The sequence below is a fragment of the Phragmites australis genome, chromosome 4, assembly GCF_958298935.1.
Source record: "Phragmites australis chromosome 4, lpPhrAust1.1, whole genome shotgun sequence".
NCBI lineage: Eukaryota > Viridiplantae > Streptophyta > Magnoliopsida > Poales > Poaceae > Phragmites > Phragmites australis.
The window spans coordinates 16,823,593-16,844,666 of record NC_084924.1 but is presented as its reverse complement, the minus strand read 5'-3'; the positions used below and the strand labels follow the sequence as shown (position 1 = coordinate 16,844,666).

The 21,074-nt window shown below is 44.1% G+C and overlaps 1 protein-coding gene across 2 annotated transcripts; it reads left to right on the top strand.

The window, feature by feature from the left end:
- Window positions 1-4,132: 4,132 nt before the first annotated feature.
- LOC133915841 (calcineurin B-like protein 3) lies at window positions 4,133-9,365 on the top strand. Of its 2 annotated transcripts, XM_062359186.1 has the most exons (8): window positions 4,139-4,642; window positions 4,755-4,837; window positions 4,958-5,017; window positions 5,431-5,539; window positions 6,509-6,561; window positions 7,398-7,478; window positions 8,492-8,604; window positions 8,898-9,365. In XM_062359186.1, the coding sequence occupies exons 1-8, from the start codon at window positions 4,522-4,524 to the stop codon at window positions 8,953-8,955; spliced, it is 678 nt and encodes a 225-aa protein (XP_062215170.1). In that variant the 5' UTR covers window positions 4,139-4,521; the 3' UTR covers window positions 8,956-9,365. The 2 variants fall into 2 exon arrangements, with proteins under 2 accessions (XP_062215171.1, XP_062215170.1); XM_062359187.1 differs by lacking the exon at window positions 7,398-7,478 and having other exon boundaries at window positions 4,133-4,642.
- Window positions 9,366-21,074: the final 11,709 nt, after the last annotated feature.

Below are 21,074 nucleotides of genomic sequence, written 5' to 3'. Positions count from 1 at the left end.
GTATGTTTCGTCGTAGGTATCCAATGAGAAGGTCCTTATTTCTGCGCATTATGCAAGCACTTGGTGTGTGGTCTCCATATTTTTGTCAAAGGCCGGATGCCTTAAATAGACAAGGGTTCTCCCCTCTACAAAAGTGCATTGCAGCCATGCGAATGTTGGCGTATGCCTGCCTTGCTGTTTCCCTTGATGAATCCCTTCGTATTGGCGCAAGCACAATACTAGAGAACTTGAAGAAATTTGTTAAAGGGCTGAACTAGGTATTTGGTCCACAATATCTTTGAAGGCCCACACATGAAGACATTCAGCGATAGCTTCAAATGGGAGAGGCTCATGGCTTTCTAGGCATATTGGGGAGCCTTGATTGCATGCACTGGAAATGAAAAAATTGTCCTAGCATGGTTAGGGCAATTCTCTCATGGTGATTACGGAGTTGCTACTATCATGCTTGAAGCCGTCGCCACTTACAACTTTTTGATATGACATGCTTCTTTGGTGTTGCAAGATTAAACAACGACATTAATGTGCTGAACCAATAACCATTGTTCACAAATGTCTTGCAAGGGCGAGCTCCTCAGGTTCAATTTGTTGTGAATGGAGGGCAATATAAGATGGGTTACTATTTGGTGGATGTAATATATCCTGAATGGGTAACATTTGTGAAAACAATTAGTGCACCTCAGAGTGTTAGAGATAAATTACTTGCAAGAAAACATGAAAGTGCTAGAAAGGACGTGGAACAACCATCTGGAGCTTTACAATCTCTCTTCGCCATCCTACGATATGCGATTTGTTATTGGCACCAATCAACCCTTAGCGAAATCATGTATGCTTGCATTATATTGCATAATATGATAGTTGAAGATGAACGAGATTCATATGCTCATGTTAGCAGGTATGACTTGAATTATGATCACGGCATAGATCATCCTATATCAGAAGCACAGTACCACCATCAACCTATTGATTGGTTCAACAATTTGCTAGAAAGAAATGATGACATCTGTGATAGATCGAAGCATATCCGACTGAAAAAAAAAACGTCTTAGTTCAACATATTTGGCATAGATTTGGAGTTGGACTACTGAACAATTAGCTACTTCTGAGGCATCTACTACGTAATTTATGGTTCAATTTACTCTAGGAAACATGTTTTAGTTTTTCTTCATCGCGCTCTTTTAATAAAAGTACATGTGTTCCAGCGCTATGTTAGTTTTTTTTTTAACTCATTGGCATGAACTAATGCATGAAAGGCTTGACCAAAGCCACTATTGGATTTGTAGTTGAGAGTTTGTCTTGCTTTGGTACAATTGACTAATAAGGAGGACTCGATTTCCTGCTCATTTTCCATCAAAGCTTAAGCCACTACATGTACAATTGTACCAAAGCAAGATAAACATTCGTTCAACTTAAGCTACTATTTGATCAGCCAAATCAAGGCACCTCTTTCAGTCAAGAACCTGCACAATTTGATCAGCCAACAATCCTTCACTAGCAAACTCAAGTATTCGAATAAGAAATTGATGGCATGCAGTTCTAATTCATGCATGATTTATCAATATGACTTCAGAGCTGAATGCACACTATGGCTAAAGGGCTCGTGCAATCAAATAAGAGGAATATGACATCTGCTACACAACACTGGCATTTCATCGAACAAGTGGCGTACCTGATCTTCTTGATGTTGTAGTACAACTTGCCACCCCGCGTGACACCGGTGGTCAGCCACAACTTGCCCTTGCTATCCACCACCTCCGCAGCACCAACATCCTCCACCCACAGCACACGCGACGCCACCTTAGTGCGCCTACCGCCACCAGACAACTCTATAAACTAAATAGCAATCAAGCAATTGCAGTCATTCATGAATCAACCACAGATGGTATGAGTTGACCTCGATTTTATGTCATGGAGCTCGATTTGGCATGGGGAGGATCTGGAATCATTAGTGTGGAGGTCAATTTCGTAGTCACCCGCTGCCAAGCTCATCCGTGGACGCTCGATTTCGAGATCTGCCGCTGCTTGGGATGTATCCCAGGCAAGTAACAACTCACGCTTATGTTTGGACGCTTGATCACAATGAGCGCTATCAACCGAGATAAGGCTCTACCCTCTAGCAAAATTTTTGAACTTGATCGGCACACGTATATTTATGGTACTCAAAGCAGGTTAGCACGTTCTCTATTAGCTACAACAATTTGCTAGAAAGAAATGATGATATCTGTGATATATCTGACTAAAAAAAAACTTAGTTCAACATATTTGGGATAGATTTGGAGTTAGACAGCTGAACAACTAGCTACTTCTAAGGCATCTACTACGTAATTTATGATTTAATTTACTCTAGGAAACATGTTTTAGTTTTTTTTCATCACGCTCTTTTAATAAAAGTACATGTGTTCCAGCGCCACCTTAGTTTTTTAAGGCAATTTGTTGGGTACCATCACAAAAATCGTAAAATTTGGAAAATACCATCGGTGTGAGGATGACATATGACCCATATGTCATCCTCACAGCTGATTGTATTTTCTAATATGAGCACTTTTGCCTAGTTTTTTTTTTAACTCATTGGCATGAACTAATGCTTGGTTTTGAACTAATGCATGAAAGGCCTGACCAAAGCCACTACTGAATTTGTGGTTGAGAGTTTGTCTTGCTTTGGTACAATTGACTAATAAGGAGGACTCAATTTCCTACTCATTTTCCATCTGAGCTTAAGCCACTACGGGTACAATTGTACCAAAGCAAGGCAAACATTTGTTTAACTTAAGCCACTATTTGATCAGCCAAATCAAGACCCCTCTTTCAGTCAAGAACCTACACAATTTGATCAACCAACAATCCTTTACTGGCAAACTCAAGTATTCAAATAAGAAAATTGATGACATGTAGTTCTAATTCATGTATAATCTATCAATATAACTTTAGAGCTTGAAACAACACGACACTGTACGCTAGATGCACACTATGGCTAAAGGACCAGTACAATCAAATAAGAGAAATATGACATATGCTACACAACAGTGATATTTCACCGACCAAGTGGTATACCTGATCTCCTCGATGTTGTAGTACAGCTTGCTACCCAGCGTGACACCGATGGTCATCCACAACTTGCCCTTGCTGTCCACCACCTCCGCAGCACCTACCTCTTCCACCCACAGCATGCGCAACGCCACCTTACTGCGCCCACCGCCACCGGACAACTCTATAAACCAAATAGCAAGCAAGCAATTGCAACTATTCATGAATCAATCTCAGGCGGTATGAGCTGACCTTGATTTTACAGCATGGAGCTCGAATTGGCGTGGGGAGGATCTCGAATCATTGGTGTGGAGGTCGATTTCGTGGTTGCCCGCTGCTAAGCTCGTCCATAGACACTCGATTTCAAGATCTACTATTGCTTGAGACGTATCCCAAGCAAGTAACAACTCACACTTGTGTCTAGACGCTTGATCACAATGAGCGCTATCAACTGAGTTGATACTCTACCCTCTAGCAATTTTTTTAAACTTGATCGGCACACGTATCTTTATGGTGCTCAAAGCAGGTTAGCACGTTCTTTATTAGCTACTAGTGCATGTTAATCCTATGGCACAATCTCCATCGTAGATACCCTCGACATGACATGAGTTGTGACTCCCAACGATAAGTGGCATGTCAAAAATCTTTGATCTCTTGGCATGTCTCCAATGTCGCGAACTTTTGGCACGGTGGTAAGGTTCGGGTGGTGAGCCGAACCCACTTGGGTCAAAGCCTGGGTGACGCACGGGGGTTCTGATTTATTTCTGTTTTCCCAGCTTCTCCGGTGTGGCACTACAGAAGGGATTACGATGTGCTTGTCATCTACGGGATTTTTGATGGATCCTGGTGATTTTTGAATAGACGCTTTCTTCAAGCTGCGTGTAGTTGTAGGGCTAGCATGTGCGTACATTAGGTGTGTGTGGAGTGAGTTCGTGTGTGTGGGGTAAGTGCGCGCGTTTATGTTCAGATACTACAGCTGTATTCAGTGGCGAAGAGTAAAAAAAAAATGGTTTGTCCTTGCTTGGCTACAGCAATCTATAGCACGTCTACCGTTGGATCGACGGAACTTGAATCTCCGTCCGTCCATCCTTGGTGAGATGCGGACGACCAAATCACGAACCGCATAAGGAAAAAAAGAGAGAAAGAAATCCTGAAAAAAACTCTAGAAGAAACACGAGGATCCGTTCCAGTTTCCCCCTCCAAATCCCCCAACCCAACAATCCGTTCCGATCGTACTGACACCGTCCGGCAGCAACCGGAGTCCGTCCAATCTCGACGAGGCCCCGAGCTCCTCCCGCTCCGCGTCCCGGCGCAAACCCTAGCCGTCGAATCGCTCCCGCGCGATCCGTTCCCGACGCATCGACCCCGCGTGAACCGTCCGAATCCGGTCGAGTTCTCTGTCGCCGGGCGTTGATCGGGGATTAGGCACCGCGAATTGCGGCTCCCTCCCGCCGATGCTTCGCCGCGGCGCGTAGCAGTAGCAGAGGAGGAGGCGGTACCATGTTGCAGTGTCTCGAGGGGGTGAAGCACCTCTTCGGCGTGCTCCTCAAGTGCTGCGACATCGACCTCAAGCAGCCCAAGGGCCTCGAGGATCCAGAGGTCCTCGCCAGGGAGACCGTCTGTACGTCCAGGCTGCTATTTCAGTTCCTTACTTCCACCAATTTCCGAATGCCATAATCAATTGTGTTATGTTTGCCTTACGGCGTGGTCTGCGTGTGCGACTGTGCTTGCAGTTAGCGTGAGCGAGGTCGAGGCGTTGTACGAGCTGTTCAAGAAGATCAGCAGTGCCGTGATTGATGATGGCCTGATCAACAAGGTTAGTGGGTTAAGGCCCATCTTTCTTGAAGAAAAATGATGTAGTTGTTCTGGTAGTTGTGTATACATACGATCTGGATGAGTGGTCGGCTTGTGATGCTCTTGTGTTGGCATGGTGCAGGAGGAGTTTCAGTTGGCGTTGTTCAAGACTAGTAAGAAGGAGAGCTTATTTGCTGATCGTGTAAGTCTATGTAAAGGATGTTTCTTTTTGGCTGTTTGTACTTTGTAGTTTTAGTGTTGTACAACGAATTTGTCACAGTGATATTCTTTATATTGGTTATGATCATATATGAATGAAGCCACAGTACCAATAACATAGGACTCCACTTGCTAAACAGTTCTTATGCCTTACAAATGTCTTTACAAATCCTGATCCATGCTTACAATCACTCACATCCAAACCATCTGCACTCACCTACCCCAAATATGCACTCTCCGATAAGAATATGCAATCATCATTTATGTCTATTGCATTCATATCTGTAACTGTACTCTAAATAAGAAAATAAGTCAAGTGAGAATGATGTTGACACATAATTTTATTCCGGTTAATAGGATTGTTCATTTTCCTTATCGTTGTTTCTATCCTTTCAGGTATTTGATTTGTTTGACACAAAACACAATGGTATTCTCGGATTTGAGGAATTTGCCCGTGCGCTCTCAGTATTTCATCCCAATGCTCCTCTTGACGAGAAGATTGACTGTAAGTTCACGAGAAAATTTAGGGCATATGCACAGTTCGTTCGACTTCTAAATAATGCAGTAGAGTAATAGCACAATTTGTTACTGTGGCCAGAAGTCAGAACACATGTACATGTCTGGTATTATATAATGCAAAAATGGATAATGAATGGCACACATAATCAGACAGGTTACGGTGTTACAAATGTCACTCCCTATTTCGTAGTTTGCAAGTTACATTACCATAGTAGAAACAGGATCAGCATTATAATTGCAATATTGAATGTCACTGAAGCATAGTTTTGTTATAAAAAAAACCACTCTGATGTCGACCTCCACTCTGTAGAACAAATTCCGGTCGTTGGTTACTAATAGTGTGCCAAAATGTGACCACTAATTGAAGTGTCACAACTCACAAGAGTAAGATCAAAAACACGCTTCTGCTACCTAGTGCGATAAATTTGCAATGGCAGTTAAATACTCCCTCCAATCTAAGATATAGGTTGTTTTAGGAAGTTGATTTTGGTTTGCACATAGATGTCGTTTTGAGTTTTCGAGGCAATTCCTCCAACTGTCCCTATTGATTCGTTATTGGTAGTGATGCTAGAGAGTCATTAGGGGAAAACCATGTCAAAAAGCAACTATTAACTTCCTCCTTTCTGTGTGCATTTATCTGCGATAACAAGTTGAAAATTAAATCAGACTGGAGGGAGTAATAAGAAGTTGTTGTATTCAGACTGTAACTCCTTTTCCATTAGAGGACTTTGGAGATGTCTGAGAATCAACGACCTTTCATGGAGGAAAATGGAAATGTCAATACGGGCTGTTACTCTCTCTGGTTGTTTGGCAGTGCATGATGACGCGTACACAATTGCATAAGTTTGTTTTTAGCATATGTCCATGCACATTTCTTTTTTCTGCATTGCTACTTTTATTCTTTGTTTTTGTATTTGAGAAAAAAATCTCTTAGTTGACTCTACAATCCTTGCAGTTTCATTCCAACTATATGACCTCAAGCAACAAGGCTTCATTGAAAGACAAGAGGTATTTAGCTTATCAGCGTGCAATGTGTGAACTTAACATGTCGGTAGAATCATAGTTTAGTTTAACACATGTTTAACAATCCCAGTATTGGTTGCTACCCTCAACTGGCCAGTTTCCAGTTGTTTTCTGGTGAATTTGGTTTCCTTCACTTTTTATATGGCATATGGACAGGTTTTTTGGCGTTTCATTTTTCTTCCCTAATCACTAATAGTCACATATCTTCAAAGCTAATGTACAACCTAACCAATTCTGGCCGGCTAAATACTGGTTTACCAGCACTTTCTGGTACCCGTTTTTAGGATAATTCAAAGATATTCTTATATTTGATTAATGTGAACCAGAGTTTCCCTCAAATTGATACCACACCATGCATGCTGGTTAGTTTTCGGCCTCATTCCTTGTATATTGTTTTAACTTGTGAACAAAAACGACCCATGTTTTACATCTGTATGTTTGGATTGCGGCCTCGTTGATTAAGAGAGGTTTTGTATGAATTAATATGTGTGTCAAAGGATTTGCATGAATTTGAGTGTATACAGACATGGAGGCACCGCAAACAGAAAGCTACAGATTTACATCATGTCATAGCTTGCTCGTGCTTATCGGATTAATAAATAATGAAGCAACCATTGGCTTATGGAATTTATATTACAGTTACATCCTTTGACCCATAATCGAGGTTTTGATGAATAATATTTTTTATACTTCAGAATTTTCTATTGTTTTTATTTAAGCCAAATAATTTTGCTGTGATACTATTTATGCTCATTTGCTAAAAAATACATTGATCATAATCTTTTGCATGTTATATCTTAAGGATCTTGTTTTGCTATTAGGTTAAGCAAATGGTTGTTGCTACACTTGCTGAGTCAGGAATGAATCTTTCGGATGAAGTCATAGAGAGCATCATTGATAAGGTGCACTAAAATGTTTTATTTATACATACTTGTCTGGCTATTTATATGTAGAGCTGTTGTGGATTTCTATTGGAAATCATGAACAATAGAGTCCACAGCCAACTAAGAGTCCATATTTTATTAGGAAAGCTTGAGATTAGAATAAGCAGGGAGTCCGGAGCGTAACAGCAACTTGTGGCAGGATGCTACTTATGGCTAGGCAACAGTGGGATGGAGGGTCCTAGTTGGTTTTGAAGTATTGTCGTTGTGTGGCTGGCCAGCTGGGTAGCAGTAACAAAAGGGGGCGGCATGCTACAAAACTGGGGCAGCAACTCATTTGCTGTTCAACTTTGCCAGGAAGAGGATCAGGAAAGACTAAGAGATTAGGTTTTTTAGGCCAAAAATTAGGAGATATAGTGAACTTTGGGTTTGTGTCTTAGTAAGAGTTCAAATCCTTGGAGAAGTCTTTGTTACAAGTGTTGTTCGAGGTCAATGTCTCAGGATCTCGTGTAATTGTTGGTTTATATAATGGTGTCCGTTGTACTCCTTTGGGTAGTAAAAGAAGAATTTGGCTATTCTCCCCCTAGTGTTCTCTCCCAATCTATGTTCTAACTTCTTCTAGTACCCTAATCTCCTTGAAGCCATGCCATGCTGCCTGGCCTTCCTTTGAACGGTAGCTACCCCACTGTAAATTGACAATCATATCGAACAAGTTCTAAGGCTGATGTAGTCATTACTTATTTTAGTTGATAGTTGATAACTTGATACATTGACTATTGTTAACTTTTTGCGGTAATGCAAATGGCTATGGCTACAACCAGTAGTACTTATCTAAATTGCAGTGCTGATTGAGGCAATGCACTTAAGAGTTTAGTCATATTCTAGAACTTAATGTTAAAGTGCCTCTGTAAAAGGTGGCTTTATGCCACTGCATTGTTGAAGAAGTGTTAACTTAGCAAATTGCACAAACAGACCAAGCTGTTATGTGCTATTTGTATGATATTGTTAAATTTGTTTTCTTTTTTTGCTACAAGACTTTCGATGAGGCAGACACAAAGCATGATGGGAAAATTGACAAAGAAGAATGGCGCAATCTAGTACTGAGGCATCCATCTTTATTGAAGAACATGACACTCCAATATCTCAAGTAAGATATGCTAATTTACTCTGTTTACTGGGAAATGGCAAATAGTATACAGAATATCATGATTTATTTAAATAGTAGCACAGTACACTGGAGGTTGTAGTTTTTGTATTTTAGCTAGTCATTTTAATTCATGGCTATTTAGTTATACTATGCCATATTATAAAGAGGGATGCGATTATCACTCAAGGCACATGTGATTATCACGAATGCACTAAAGTGTAAATGGTTCAATTATCAATTTGTGATGCTTGCCTAGTTCACATTCACAGACTAATCATGTCAACTTTGAGCAGGGACATCACCACTACATTTCCAAGCTTTGTCTTCCATTCTCAGGTCGATGATACCTGAAGTTGTGAGATTATTATTTTTTGGTCCAATGGAATATCAGAAGATAGTCTCAGTGCTTTAAGCAAGCTTTCCAATGCTGGTTTGATGGTTCAGCTGATGCCTAGCGTTCTGAAGTTACGTATTGGTTTTGAGAAATTAAATCTGTTGTTTATTTGTTAATAACCCTTTTTTTCTTGCTTTTATTCGGAATTCTTGCTGAAGTATGGGTGAAGCTCCCTTTCTCTTTTTTTTTTTTTCCTTTTTTGATTTTTGTTGCCCAGTAGCGATCGCATCAATTGACGTTTCTTTGTGTACAAAGCTGCAGCTGCTCTTCAGTGATTTGTTGTATGTTATGTGAGGAAGTTTTCTATTGTATATGTAAGCTTAATGATTGCAGCAGAAATGCCCGGTTTAACTAAGCATGTTGCAATTACTTTGTGTGAAGTTTTTTTATTGTATATGTAAGCCTAATGATTGCAGCAGAAGTGCCCGGTTTAACTAAGCATGTTGCAATTACTTTAAATTCTTGTAAACAATGGGGATTCCTTTTTACAACGATATGCTCTCTTATTGTTATGCTTAATGCCCGTTGACCGTTCGTCAGTGTGGGTCTGATGCCAATTTTACATCTTGGGTACACATTTGTAGACGATTTATCAGGTCATGACTGGTCGACGGGTGCTTGGACCCAGGTCGGTTCAAATCAACCTTTTCTGGTCCGTAGGGTTATGTTTGGTTGCCTGAACGAGGCTGAGTTTAGACGGGACGGTCTAGATGAGACCTTTTAATTGTTTGGTTGTTTGAATCAAACATCGTTCAGGATGAAACTTGGTATAGTTTCAAGTGGTGTTAGCTTGTATGGTCTTTGGGATTTTGTGTAGCTTTTTGTCTTGTATGCTAATCAATGCTATATATTAAAGCTCTAATAATTGGAGCGATTCTAGAGTCAAGGCACTGTAGCTACTGTTTATATAGGTCCTACGTATGTATATATGTATATATAGATACGGATACATATATGTATCCATATATATGCACATATACATGTATATATGCATATACGTATTTATCGGTGGGTGAACTCCTCAAGCGGGGATCTGAAGGGACCATTTTTGAGATTCGGTCGGGGGATGATTCTGAATCCGCTTCGTAGGTGAAATAAATGGGAGTAAATGAGATGCAGGTGGAGGTGGAATGATCGGATGCAGAAGGAAGTAAATGTTCAGGGGATTTTTAGACAGGTTCGGGCCACACTGAGCGTAACATCCTACTCCTGTGTGTATGCTATAAATGCTCTGAGAATGTCTCGTTGAGGATCTGTTGTATTACAAGAATATTTGTCTAGTCTAGAGCTTCGTGCTCCTTGTTTTTCGGTTGATCTATCTTCTGTGCTTCAATGTTCGTCCTCTGTTGTCTTGATCTCCCATTCACCCTCCTTCTCCGGGGAGCCCGCCCCGCTTATATACCCGCCGGGGCTGTAACGTGCCTAGAAAGGATGGCGCAAGTTTCAAGGCACCATAAATAGAAAGTAATCATCATGGGCTGCTGCGCGAGGTGACGGGGAGGGTTGAAAACGCGCTCCCGTCCGGTCTTGTTCGTCATCATGCCGCTTTTCAACGGGCGCCGCGGGGAGGGCCCACCAGGCAGCCACAGAGCAGCCCGGCGTGCCCGTCCGGTCAGAGCAGGTCTGACACAGCAGGGCGGCAGGTGGGGTGTCTTGAGCTCTGCGACGTTATCCCGAGGCGTGCCGGATGACGCGCGATGGGACCCGTGCATTAATGTCCTCACGCCTCCCTGCCAGGCCGTGGCAGGGACTGTCAGCAAACATAGGGGGAGCAATTGGAAGTGACAGGCCACGTGTCCTCTTAAATGCAGCATCGGGCCTCTCACCCGTTGACACCTCACCGATGAGCCTCCGTGGGGATCACCAGCGAAGGACTTCTCAGACCCTCGGGGAACTGTGAGTGCTTGGGGGCTACTGTTTGCAGCTCCAAGCACTCTCTCCCGGACATTCCCTCTCTTGGTCCTCGGGGAACCGAGTGCTCGGGGGCCACCGTTCACGGCCCCGAGCACTCTCTTCCGGAACTGACTGTTGGGGTCCTCGGGGAACCGAGTGCTTGGGGGCCACTGTTCACGGCCCTGAGCACTCTCTCCCGGAACTGATTTTCCTTGGGTCCTCGGGGGACTCGGGTGCTCGAGGGGCACTATTCGCAGCCCCGAGCACTCTCTCCCGGAACTTGGCTTTTCTCGTCGTCGGGGGACTTGGGTGCTCGTGGACCACTGTTCGCAGCCCTGAGCACCCTCTTCCCGGCACTTGGTCTTCTCGGGTCATCCGGGAACTCGGGTACTCGGGGATTACTGTTCATGGCCCCGAACGCCCTCTCCCGGAACTTGGTCTTCTCGGACCTCGGGGAGATATCCCCCAATGGAGGGCACCACGTGGCACTCTGCTGTTCTGGCCTCGGGACTCGGGGACCCCTTGGTTCCTGTGTCACCGACAGTATTCGTATATTTACATATATAATATATTTGTTTTTGGAAATTCCAGAAAATAGCGAAAGGTATAATAATTATATTGATAAATCAGTTGAAATAATCTAAAATGCAAAGAAAAATATCTAAAACTCAAAAAAATATGAAACATATTTTGTTAGGTTCGTATTACTGTCGTCTACATATTAAAATTATATGAATGCATAAAAATAATATTGTTTTTCCCATAATTAAATGAATGTGTTAAATATTAATAAATTCATAAATAAATATTGAGATGCACAAAAGTGGTGAACCTAATTTTTGTAGTCTTCTTTTGTCATGTTTTGTGCAATAAAAAAACTGGGGCGACGTAGGTACGCCAATCCGCCTAGTTGTACGGATGAACCGTTGAGAGCCAGCCCTCTCATGGTCTTGTTGTTGCGCATTTTGGAGCACATGATTTTTATATGGAAAAAATAATACTCCTCTGATTATAAATGCATGTAAGTTGTTTTAGGTTTCTTATTATACTCTTTGCTAAATGCAAATCATGTTATAACTTCACTCTTTCTTCTTCTTTTTTTTTTTTGCTCTTGCTAAATAAATAATAACACTGCCATGAATAAATGACATTTTTCATAAATGTAGTGTGAACGAAGGCCAACAAATCATTTTGTCTACTTTAATAATTTTAAAAAAAGTATGAAGTACTTTGCTGAACCTTGTACATATGTCTAAAATGACTTATATTTGGAATCAAAGGGAGTAGCATTCTTGCCGGATCACAATTTTCCAATGTGACTTGTCCGGATGTTACAAATTTTTAACTGCTTGCGCGATGCTTGAAGTCGTGTGAGCTTAAGTAACGGATTGAGCAAACAAGACGAAATCCGTTGCATGACGAAGTTGCTTTGACTACTGAACCATGCCTGCGGGGTTTTTGTTTAGACTAAATTGAATATAAATAGAGAGATAAGAAATGGATTCAACAGTTAGTTTTCATATTGATAGATATAGATATTTATACATGTTGTATAGTTGTATTCGTGTCCGTTCGGAGGCATCCCTCTCGAACAGATGTCTATTGTTCAATGGGCATAAGCAACTGCAAGGAAGTTGCTTGATGATTATTAGCATTGGTCATTTTGATTTTTAACAGTCATTCCAATCAATGCCGCCTCATATATATATATCATCTTGAGAACTCCTTAAAAGTCCTATGGAAAAAAAATATGAGGAGAGTGATAGTAATAATATGGTGATATGCCGTTAAAACTATTTTAAAATCCAATGGAAAATAAGGATAAATTGTACATCATATATTGATTATTGTCTCATTGTAAACTCATATGAGAAAACCTTAAAAAGTAAAATCTATAAGCGAGTTTAGAGAACAATATGTATGATCTGTGGATCAATATGTCTTTGATATCTCCCATAAAAACCACGGTAGAAAAAATAGGTAATATGCCATATATTCTTGTATAGATATTGTCTCATTAAATTTTTTTATGAGAAACCTCATGAGTAAAACTCATATAGGAAAAAGAGTACAATATGATGTATGAATTGGTTAAAATTCAGAAAGAGACTCTACCTAAATCTTGCAAATATCGAAGTCGTCGCATACCAATTCCATAAACATAATTTTAGAATGTAGAAGTTGGTAAGAACTTTGTGAATAAATCTATAAGGTTATCACAAGATTTAATATGTAGTATGTTTATCTCTCCACATTGTTGTAACTCATAAGGATAAAACAATTTAGGGGCAACATGCTTAGTGATATTGCTCTTTATGTAATTGGTTAGTATCTGAGCAACACAAACAATATTATCTTCATAGCTAATGGTGGGTGATGCAATGAAACCAATACCATATAATTGTTGTATGTGGTTGATCATTCTGCGAAGCCACAAATATTCTCGTGATACCTCATATAATACAATTATTTCAAAATGATTGGTGCATATAGCTATTGGAATTTTTTTGGAAGACTTCTATGAAATGGTTGTTCCACCATGTAGGAACATGAAGCATATTTGTGATCTGACATTATGGGGATCTGATAAGTAGCCAACGTCAGTGTATCCAATCATGTTTAACCCTAGTTTCTCAGAATAGATCAAGATCTTTGGTGCCTTAGAGATATCTGAGGATATTCTTGACTCCCGCCCAATGACGTTTAGTTAGAGTAGCGTTGTGTCTAGCTAGTAAATTTACTGTAAATGCAATATCAGGTCTGATGCAATTTATAAGATACATGAGTGCTCCAATAGTACTGAGATATGGAACCTTGGGTCCTAGTATCTCTTCTCCATCATCCTGTGGTCTAAATAGATCTTTTTCCATATCTAGAGATCAAACAATCATAGGTGTTTTAGATGGATATGATTTGTCCACATTGAATTTCTTCAATATTTTCTAGATATAAGCAGCTTGGTGTACTAGAATACTTGAGCGAAGGTGCTCGAGTTCTAAACACAAACAAAATTTGGTTTTACCCAAATCCCTGATCTCAAATTCTGTCTTTAGATGATCACATGCTTCATTTATATCTTGTGCATTGCCAATGATATTTAGGCGATCAACATATACTGAGATAATACAAAATCCTATTGAGGATTTCTTGATGAACATACATGGATAATCATCATTATTGGAGTAACCCTTCTGCAGAAGGAACTTACCGAGTCGGTTGTACCATATTCGTCCCGACTGTTTAAGTCATATAATGATTTATTGAGTTTTACACAATACATGTTGCAGTTTGTATTTGGATTCAGAATTTGTATTCAATCAGGAACATTCATATATATGTCCGAAATCAAGTGACCCATATAGATATATGGTTACTACATCCATCAACTACATAGATAGATGGTTTTAAACTGCTAATGAGATGATATATCAAAATGTGATTTCACTCATGACTAGAGAATATATTTCATTGAAATCAATGCCGGGATTCTGTGTGAACCCTTGTGCTACTAGTCTTATTTTGTATCTCACTACCTTGTTGTTCTCATTCCATTTCCGGATGAAAACCCATTTGTATCCCATAGGAAAGATATTTGGAGGTGTTGATATTACTGATGTGAATACTTCTCTTTTGGTGAGCGAGGCTATCCCTACTTAGATTGCATCCTTCTATTGAGCCCAGTTCGAGCGCTTTTGACACTTTGCCATGGTCTTGGGATCTAGATCATTTTGGAGGTTATTTTCAATTGTTGTGCAGAAGTATGTGTTGACATTTGTAGTATTTCAGTCATATGATTCTCCAGAATCTAGATAGTTGGTAGAAATCTCTTGTACCCTTGGTGACTGTTTGTGCTTTCTAATATGATTGAGTTAGGGTATTTTGATGTCCCATCATCATGAATTGAGTGCACTATTGAGATGGGTTGTGGATGTTGCCCATCCAATGGGAGTATACTACCCATTAGGTGTCTATCAACTTGAGGTTGACTTGCACTTATTATTTCAGAGGGTTTCTTCCTCTATTTTCTTTGGCGCTTGTGAGAAGCTGTGTCCTTCTTTCTAGCCATACTTCTCCCCCTCTTATTTTGAACAGGGAGTTGAGTAGTTTTGTTTGGTACCTCCATTCTTCTGGACACATTTTTGACAAGATTATAGGATTTGGTGACACCTTTGTACTCAATAAATGCATCTGGCAGGTTATTTGTAATGTGTTGTAAATTGATGGTTATCTGAACTTGGAGTTCATATTCTTGGTTGCGTTACATACATACTGATCTGAGGCGGAAATGCCTTGGATATTCCAATTGATTTCCTAACATTCTTTCTAGCACTTGAAATCCCTCCCTAATATCGAGAAATGGTCGTCATTGAATATACAATCAGCATACCGGGCCGTGATTAGGTCATCTATGAGGGGCTCGAGGTATTTAATGATCAACAGAGATTGATACCCCATGTAGATCCCCAAGTTCCCGTGTGGGCCCATGGATGGGTCCATAGATGTACGCTGCGGTGGTGAGATCGGTGTGTATGTAGCGCAATCGAATTTACGCAGATAGGAAATGCTTGGTGGATTTTTACGTACTAATTGTAGAGGGGAGTTATTATGATATATAGTAAGTCACAATTGAATTAACTCAGGAACGTGTAAAACCGCATGACCCTAACATGAGGTTGGTAAATTGCAATTCCGTAATAAGGGTCATGCAATGAGCTTAATTCTCTTGATAAGAGACTTTGCCAAACCACTTTGAGTATGGACATATGGAACAAAATATTGAACTTGAATTCCTATGGCCATACAATAGCCATTGAAGGTATGTGAGGTGAATTATGCAATATTGTCCATTTGAATTGATTGAATTTGATGTTCAGGATAATGTGCTCATAATTTAATAATTTGAGTTATTATTTTGACAAATGCATAGTTTCGCATGGACAAGAGATACATGTGAGACCATCATGTAGATGCATTTATTAGAACCATGAAATACCTGAATAGTCCAAATAATGGTTGAATAAATATTGAACTTGAATTCCTATAGCCATACAATAGCCATTGAAGGTATGTGAGGTGAATTATGCAATATTGTCCATTCGAATTGATTGAATTTGATGTTCAGGATAATGTGCTCATAATTTAATAATTTGAGTTATTATTTTGACAAATGCATAGTTTCGCATGGACAAGAGATACATGTGAGACCATCATGTAGATGCATTTATTAGAACCATGAAATACCTGAATAGTCCAAATAATGGTTGAATAGGACCACATATATCACCTTGAATACTATCAAGGAATTTGAGTGGTTCTACTTGAATTTTAAGGTAAGAAGGCTTTAAAATTAGCTTTCCTGTGACATATGTAGTGCACATAAAATTCAAAGATTGTGGGAATTTAGTTTCACTTAAATCATAACCAATGGAATTGCTGAGAATTTTCTACACCATCCATATGTTGGGATGACCAAGGTGATCATGCCAAGTTTGGAATGTATTAACATTATGAAAAAATTACCTAGTACGCAACATGTGCTACGAATTTGATGTATGTGTAGTACAATCCTTACGATAAAGATGGAATTTATTCAAGTACTTGTTTACCATATTTGTTGTTTTTCGTTAAAAGGAGACAATCCTCTTTGTTGTCATCATGAGTTTCAATATGGAAACCATTATGGTGGATATCTCTATAACTTAGTAAGGTACGAGTTGAATCAAGATACAATAGAGCATTATCGATTATGACTCAAGTACCCATTGGGAGAGTATCTATGGCACGACTGGAGCCAATAATCATTGCATCGCGTTCAACGATTTTCAAGACATTTCCTTATCTCTGTGTAAGAGTTTGAAAATATGTTGTTTCTCTAAGTATTTAGAATTTGTAGTGCAGCTGTCCACAAGGCACATTTCCTCCTCTATTAGATGGACTCCCATAGAAATCAATCAATTGATGGAGGCCTTCGTGCCTCCTGTTCTTCTTTTCGATCACTCAGTAGAGAGCGTGCTTGATAATATGTTTAGACTAAATTGAATGTAAATAGAGAGATACAAGAAATGGATTCAATAGTTAGTTTTCTCATTGATATATGTAGGTATCCCTCCCAAACGGATGTCTATTGCCCAACAGGCATAAGCAACTACAAGGACATTGCTTGATGATTACGGGCGTTGGTCATTTTGATTCGTAAAGTTTTAAGTGTGATCAAGCAAAACATGTTTGTATTCATGGTAGGTGACATGGGGTGGTAAACTATATTAATTGATCATGATGTGGCACACGTTAAGATGAAATTTAATGTACTAGTTCAATAGGTGCAGCATGAGGACGGATCAACTGGTTCTCAAGAGAAGAAATGTCATGCGGGTGAGACGATGGAAGAAGGGATGACGAAGGAAATAAATCAAGAAGAGAAGATGGTGGGATGACAATGGCGTGGGGGTGGAGGAGTCCAGGTGGTGCAACATAGTGGGTGTCGGGGTATCAGGAACCCGAGGCCAGGCCAGCAATCCGCCACATGACGCCATCCCGCGGAGTCTCTCCCGCAAGGTGAAAAAGATCGAGTCCCGGGAGAGGGCGCTCGGGGCCACAATCGGTGGCCCCCGAGGTACCCCAGTTCCCCGATGATCCACGAAATCTAAGTACCGAGAAGAAAGTACTCGGGAAGGTGTACGGTGACCTCCGAGCACCCAAGTCTCCCGACGACTAGGAAAGCTAAGTACCGGGAGAAGCGTGCCCAGGGTCGCTAGCGGTGGCCCCCTGGGCACCCAAGTATCCCGAGGACCCACCGAAGGAAGTTCCGGGAGAGAGTGCTCGGAGCTGCGTGCAGCAGCCCCCGAGCACTCGGTACCCCGACGACAAGAAAGGGCATTCTCGTGAGAGAGTGCTCGGGGAGGCGAACGGTGTCCCCCGAGCACTCGGTACCCTGACGACCCAGGGAGCCCCCTGGCAGTGGCCCCCGAGGGGCCCACTGATGAGGTGTTAGCCAGCCAAAGGCCTAAGGCCGCATTTAAAGAGCGTGCGTGGCCTATCACCTCCAACTGCTCCCGCCGCGCCCAGCGTCAGTTCCTGCCACATTCTGGTAGAGGGGTGTGGGGTTATTAATTGCACGGGTCCCATCCCGTGCTATCCGGCCCGTCTCGGGATAACATCGTAAGGGCCGAGGCGTTCCGTCTGCCGCGCTGCTGTGGCAGGGGAACAAGACAGGGCGGGCACGCCAGGCCGCTCTGCGGCTGCCCGGTGGACCCTCTCCACGGCGCCCGTTGCCAGTGCATTTATGGTGACGGATGACCGGGCGTGCAATGCATTTTCCACCCTCGGTCACTTCGCCCAGAGGAAATGATGACGTCCTTTCCATTTATGGTGTCTCGGAACTCGTGCTCCCCCTCCTGTTCGGGGCACGCTGCTGCCGGCGGGTATTTAAAGCCGCCGGCGGCACAAAAAAAAAGGAGAGCTCAGTAGTGTGGAAAAACACAGCACAAGAGAAACAACGGCTGAGAAGTGAACAACACGAGACAGGCTAAAGAACAAAGAGCCCCAGGCTCTAAGATAGACCAACGTTCTTGTAACCAGTAACATCCTTGAGGGACTTCCTCATGGCATTTATAGTATCCATACAGGAGTAGGGTGTTACGCCCCCGTGTGGCCCGAACCTGTCTAAACACCAGTGCATTTACTCCTTTCTGCATTAGATCATTCCGCACCATCGGTCGTCGCATTCATACCCATTTGTTTCTCAGGAGAACATATTCAGGATCATCCCCCCGGCCGAATCTCTAAAAAGGGGTCCCCAGGATCCCTACGACAGGAGTTCACCCTCCGACAGCTGGCGCACCAGGTAGGGGGGAAGCATCACTGAATCTGTTTATTTGTTTTCTTCCGCAGAAAAAATGGCCGGTGGTCATCGCTTCCAGCATTCCGGCTCCAGTTCCACCGGGGAAATGCAGCCCCTCGCACAGGAGGCCCCAGTCGATGCTGTGTCCCAGCAGTAGCCACGATCTGCACGTGCGGCATTCCCCTCCCAAGGGGACCAGGCACTGGGCCCAGCAGGGCCGTCGCCGCCGTCGCCGGTGCACTATCTGACCCCTAGCCGGTGGCCGAAACTCCTGCCGCCAGGTCCGTGTCTGGACAGCGCCGGGCGCCTCTTCGGAGTAGACTCGCCTTCGACGAGGCCAGCCCCGGGAGCGCGCTGCTTGCAGCGCACGCTCTCCTCAGGCATCCACCAGTCCAGGCGGCGGGGGAAACCCCGGAGGGCCGCTGGCTCCACGAAGTCGCTGCCCTGGTCGGCACTGCCCGCCGCCAGGTGCTGGCCGAGAGTTCCCGTGCCACCACCCAGCGTGGCGCCGCTAGGACCGGCCCATCGTCAGGTGGTGTTCGCGCTGGCCGGGGGACCTCCAGGCGGAGCGCCGCCCCCCTGGCCGCTTCCGGATCCCAGGAACTCTACTTGCACCTCAATGAGCGGAGGGGCATCGAAGACGCGCGCGTCACTCTCGAGCACCAGCGGGAGACCCGGCAGGAGGCTGAAGCTGAGGACCAGGCTTCCTCCTTGCCGGCCCATGACCGCCGGGGCTCCCCGGCTCGCCGATGTTCGCCGCCCAAGGGTGCTGCCCACGCTGCAGGGTACGACACTGGGTGTCGTGCCTTCGCCAGTGAGCTCCGCTGGGTCAAATGGCCCACCAAGTTTCACCCCGAGCTGCCAGAGAAGTACGACGGGTCCATCGACCCCGTCGAGTTCCTCCAGATTTACACCACCGCTGTCCAGGCGGCTGGTGGCAGCGAAAAGGTGATGGCTAACTACTTTCATGTTGCCTTGAGGGGCTCTGCCTGCTCTTGGCTTATGAACTTACCCCCAGGATCTATCAGCTCCTGGGATGATCTTTGCCACCAGTTCGTGGCTAATTTTTAGGGCACATTCACGCGCCCCGGCCTGGAGTGCGATCTCCATGCCGTCAAGCAGCAAGAGGGGGAGACGCTGCGGTGCTTTATTCAGCGCTTCAGCCAGGTCCGCAACACTATCCCGCGGATAACCCCCCACGCTGTCATTGTCGCTTTCTGGCAGGGCGTCCGCGACGAGCGGATGCTCGAGAAGCTAGGCATGCACGAGGTCGAGACCACCGCGGAACTTTTCGCCCTGGCCGACAAGTGCGCTAAGGCGGCGAAAGTTCGGGCTTGGCACGTTCCGTGCCCTGAGCACCCCGCCGCCAATCAACCAGGTCCTTCCCGCTCCGACAGGCGGGAAAAGAAAAAGAGAAGGAGGCGCGAGGCCGTCCCCGTCGAGCCGGCCCAGGGCCCCGCCCATCGGCCGGCCCAAGAGCCCGACTACCGGCAAGCACGCCGGGCGGCTGCCGACAGACGGCCTGCGCCCACAAGAGCCCTGGCCCGAGCCCCTCCTAGGGCTCCGGCTCCCGCAAGGGCTCCGGTTCCCGCCAGGGCTCCCGCTCCAGCAAGGGCCCCCGCTCCCGCGGGGCCCGAGCCAGGGAAGTGGTGCCCGATCCACCAGACCAGATGGCATGACCTCACGGAGTGCTGCACGGTCAAGGGCCTCGTTGAGGAGCGCCAAAGGGACCGCAACGAGCTCCGCGGCGGTGGCGATGATGAAGCCACCCCCAACAACACAGAACTCGGTTTCTAGGAGCCTGAGCACACCGTTGCCTTCATCGACGGAGGCGCGTACATGCCCTCCTCCCGCCGCAGTGTCAAAACCATGCGGCGTGAGGTGTGCTCGGCGACCCCGAGTGAAGAGGCCGCGAGGCCTCTGAAGTGGTCGGGCGCACCGATCACGTTCAGCTTGGTTGACCACCCCGCCAGTACTGCAGGCGTGGGGCGACTACCCCTTGTAGTGTCCCCCATCATCTGCAACGTGAAGGTCAGCAGGATACTGATGGACGGGGGTGCAGGCCTTAACCTCCTCTCCAAGGAGGCTTTCGAGAAGCTACAGGTGCCATCTAGGCGCCTAAAGCCATCGCTCCCGTTTTACGGGGTGACGCCCGGGCACTCCTTGCCCCTCGGGCAGGTCGAGTTGCCCGTGACATTCGGGATCTGGGACAACTTCCGGACAGAGAACGTCATCTTCGACGTCGTGGAGCTCCCCCTCCCCTACAATGCCATCCTTGGGCGCCCGACGCTCTCTCGGTTCATGGTGGTCACGCACTACGCGTACCTCACGGTCAAGATGCCG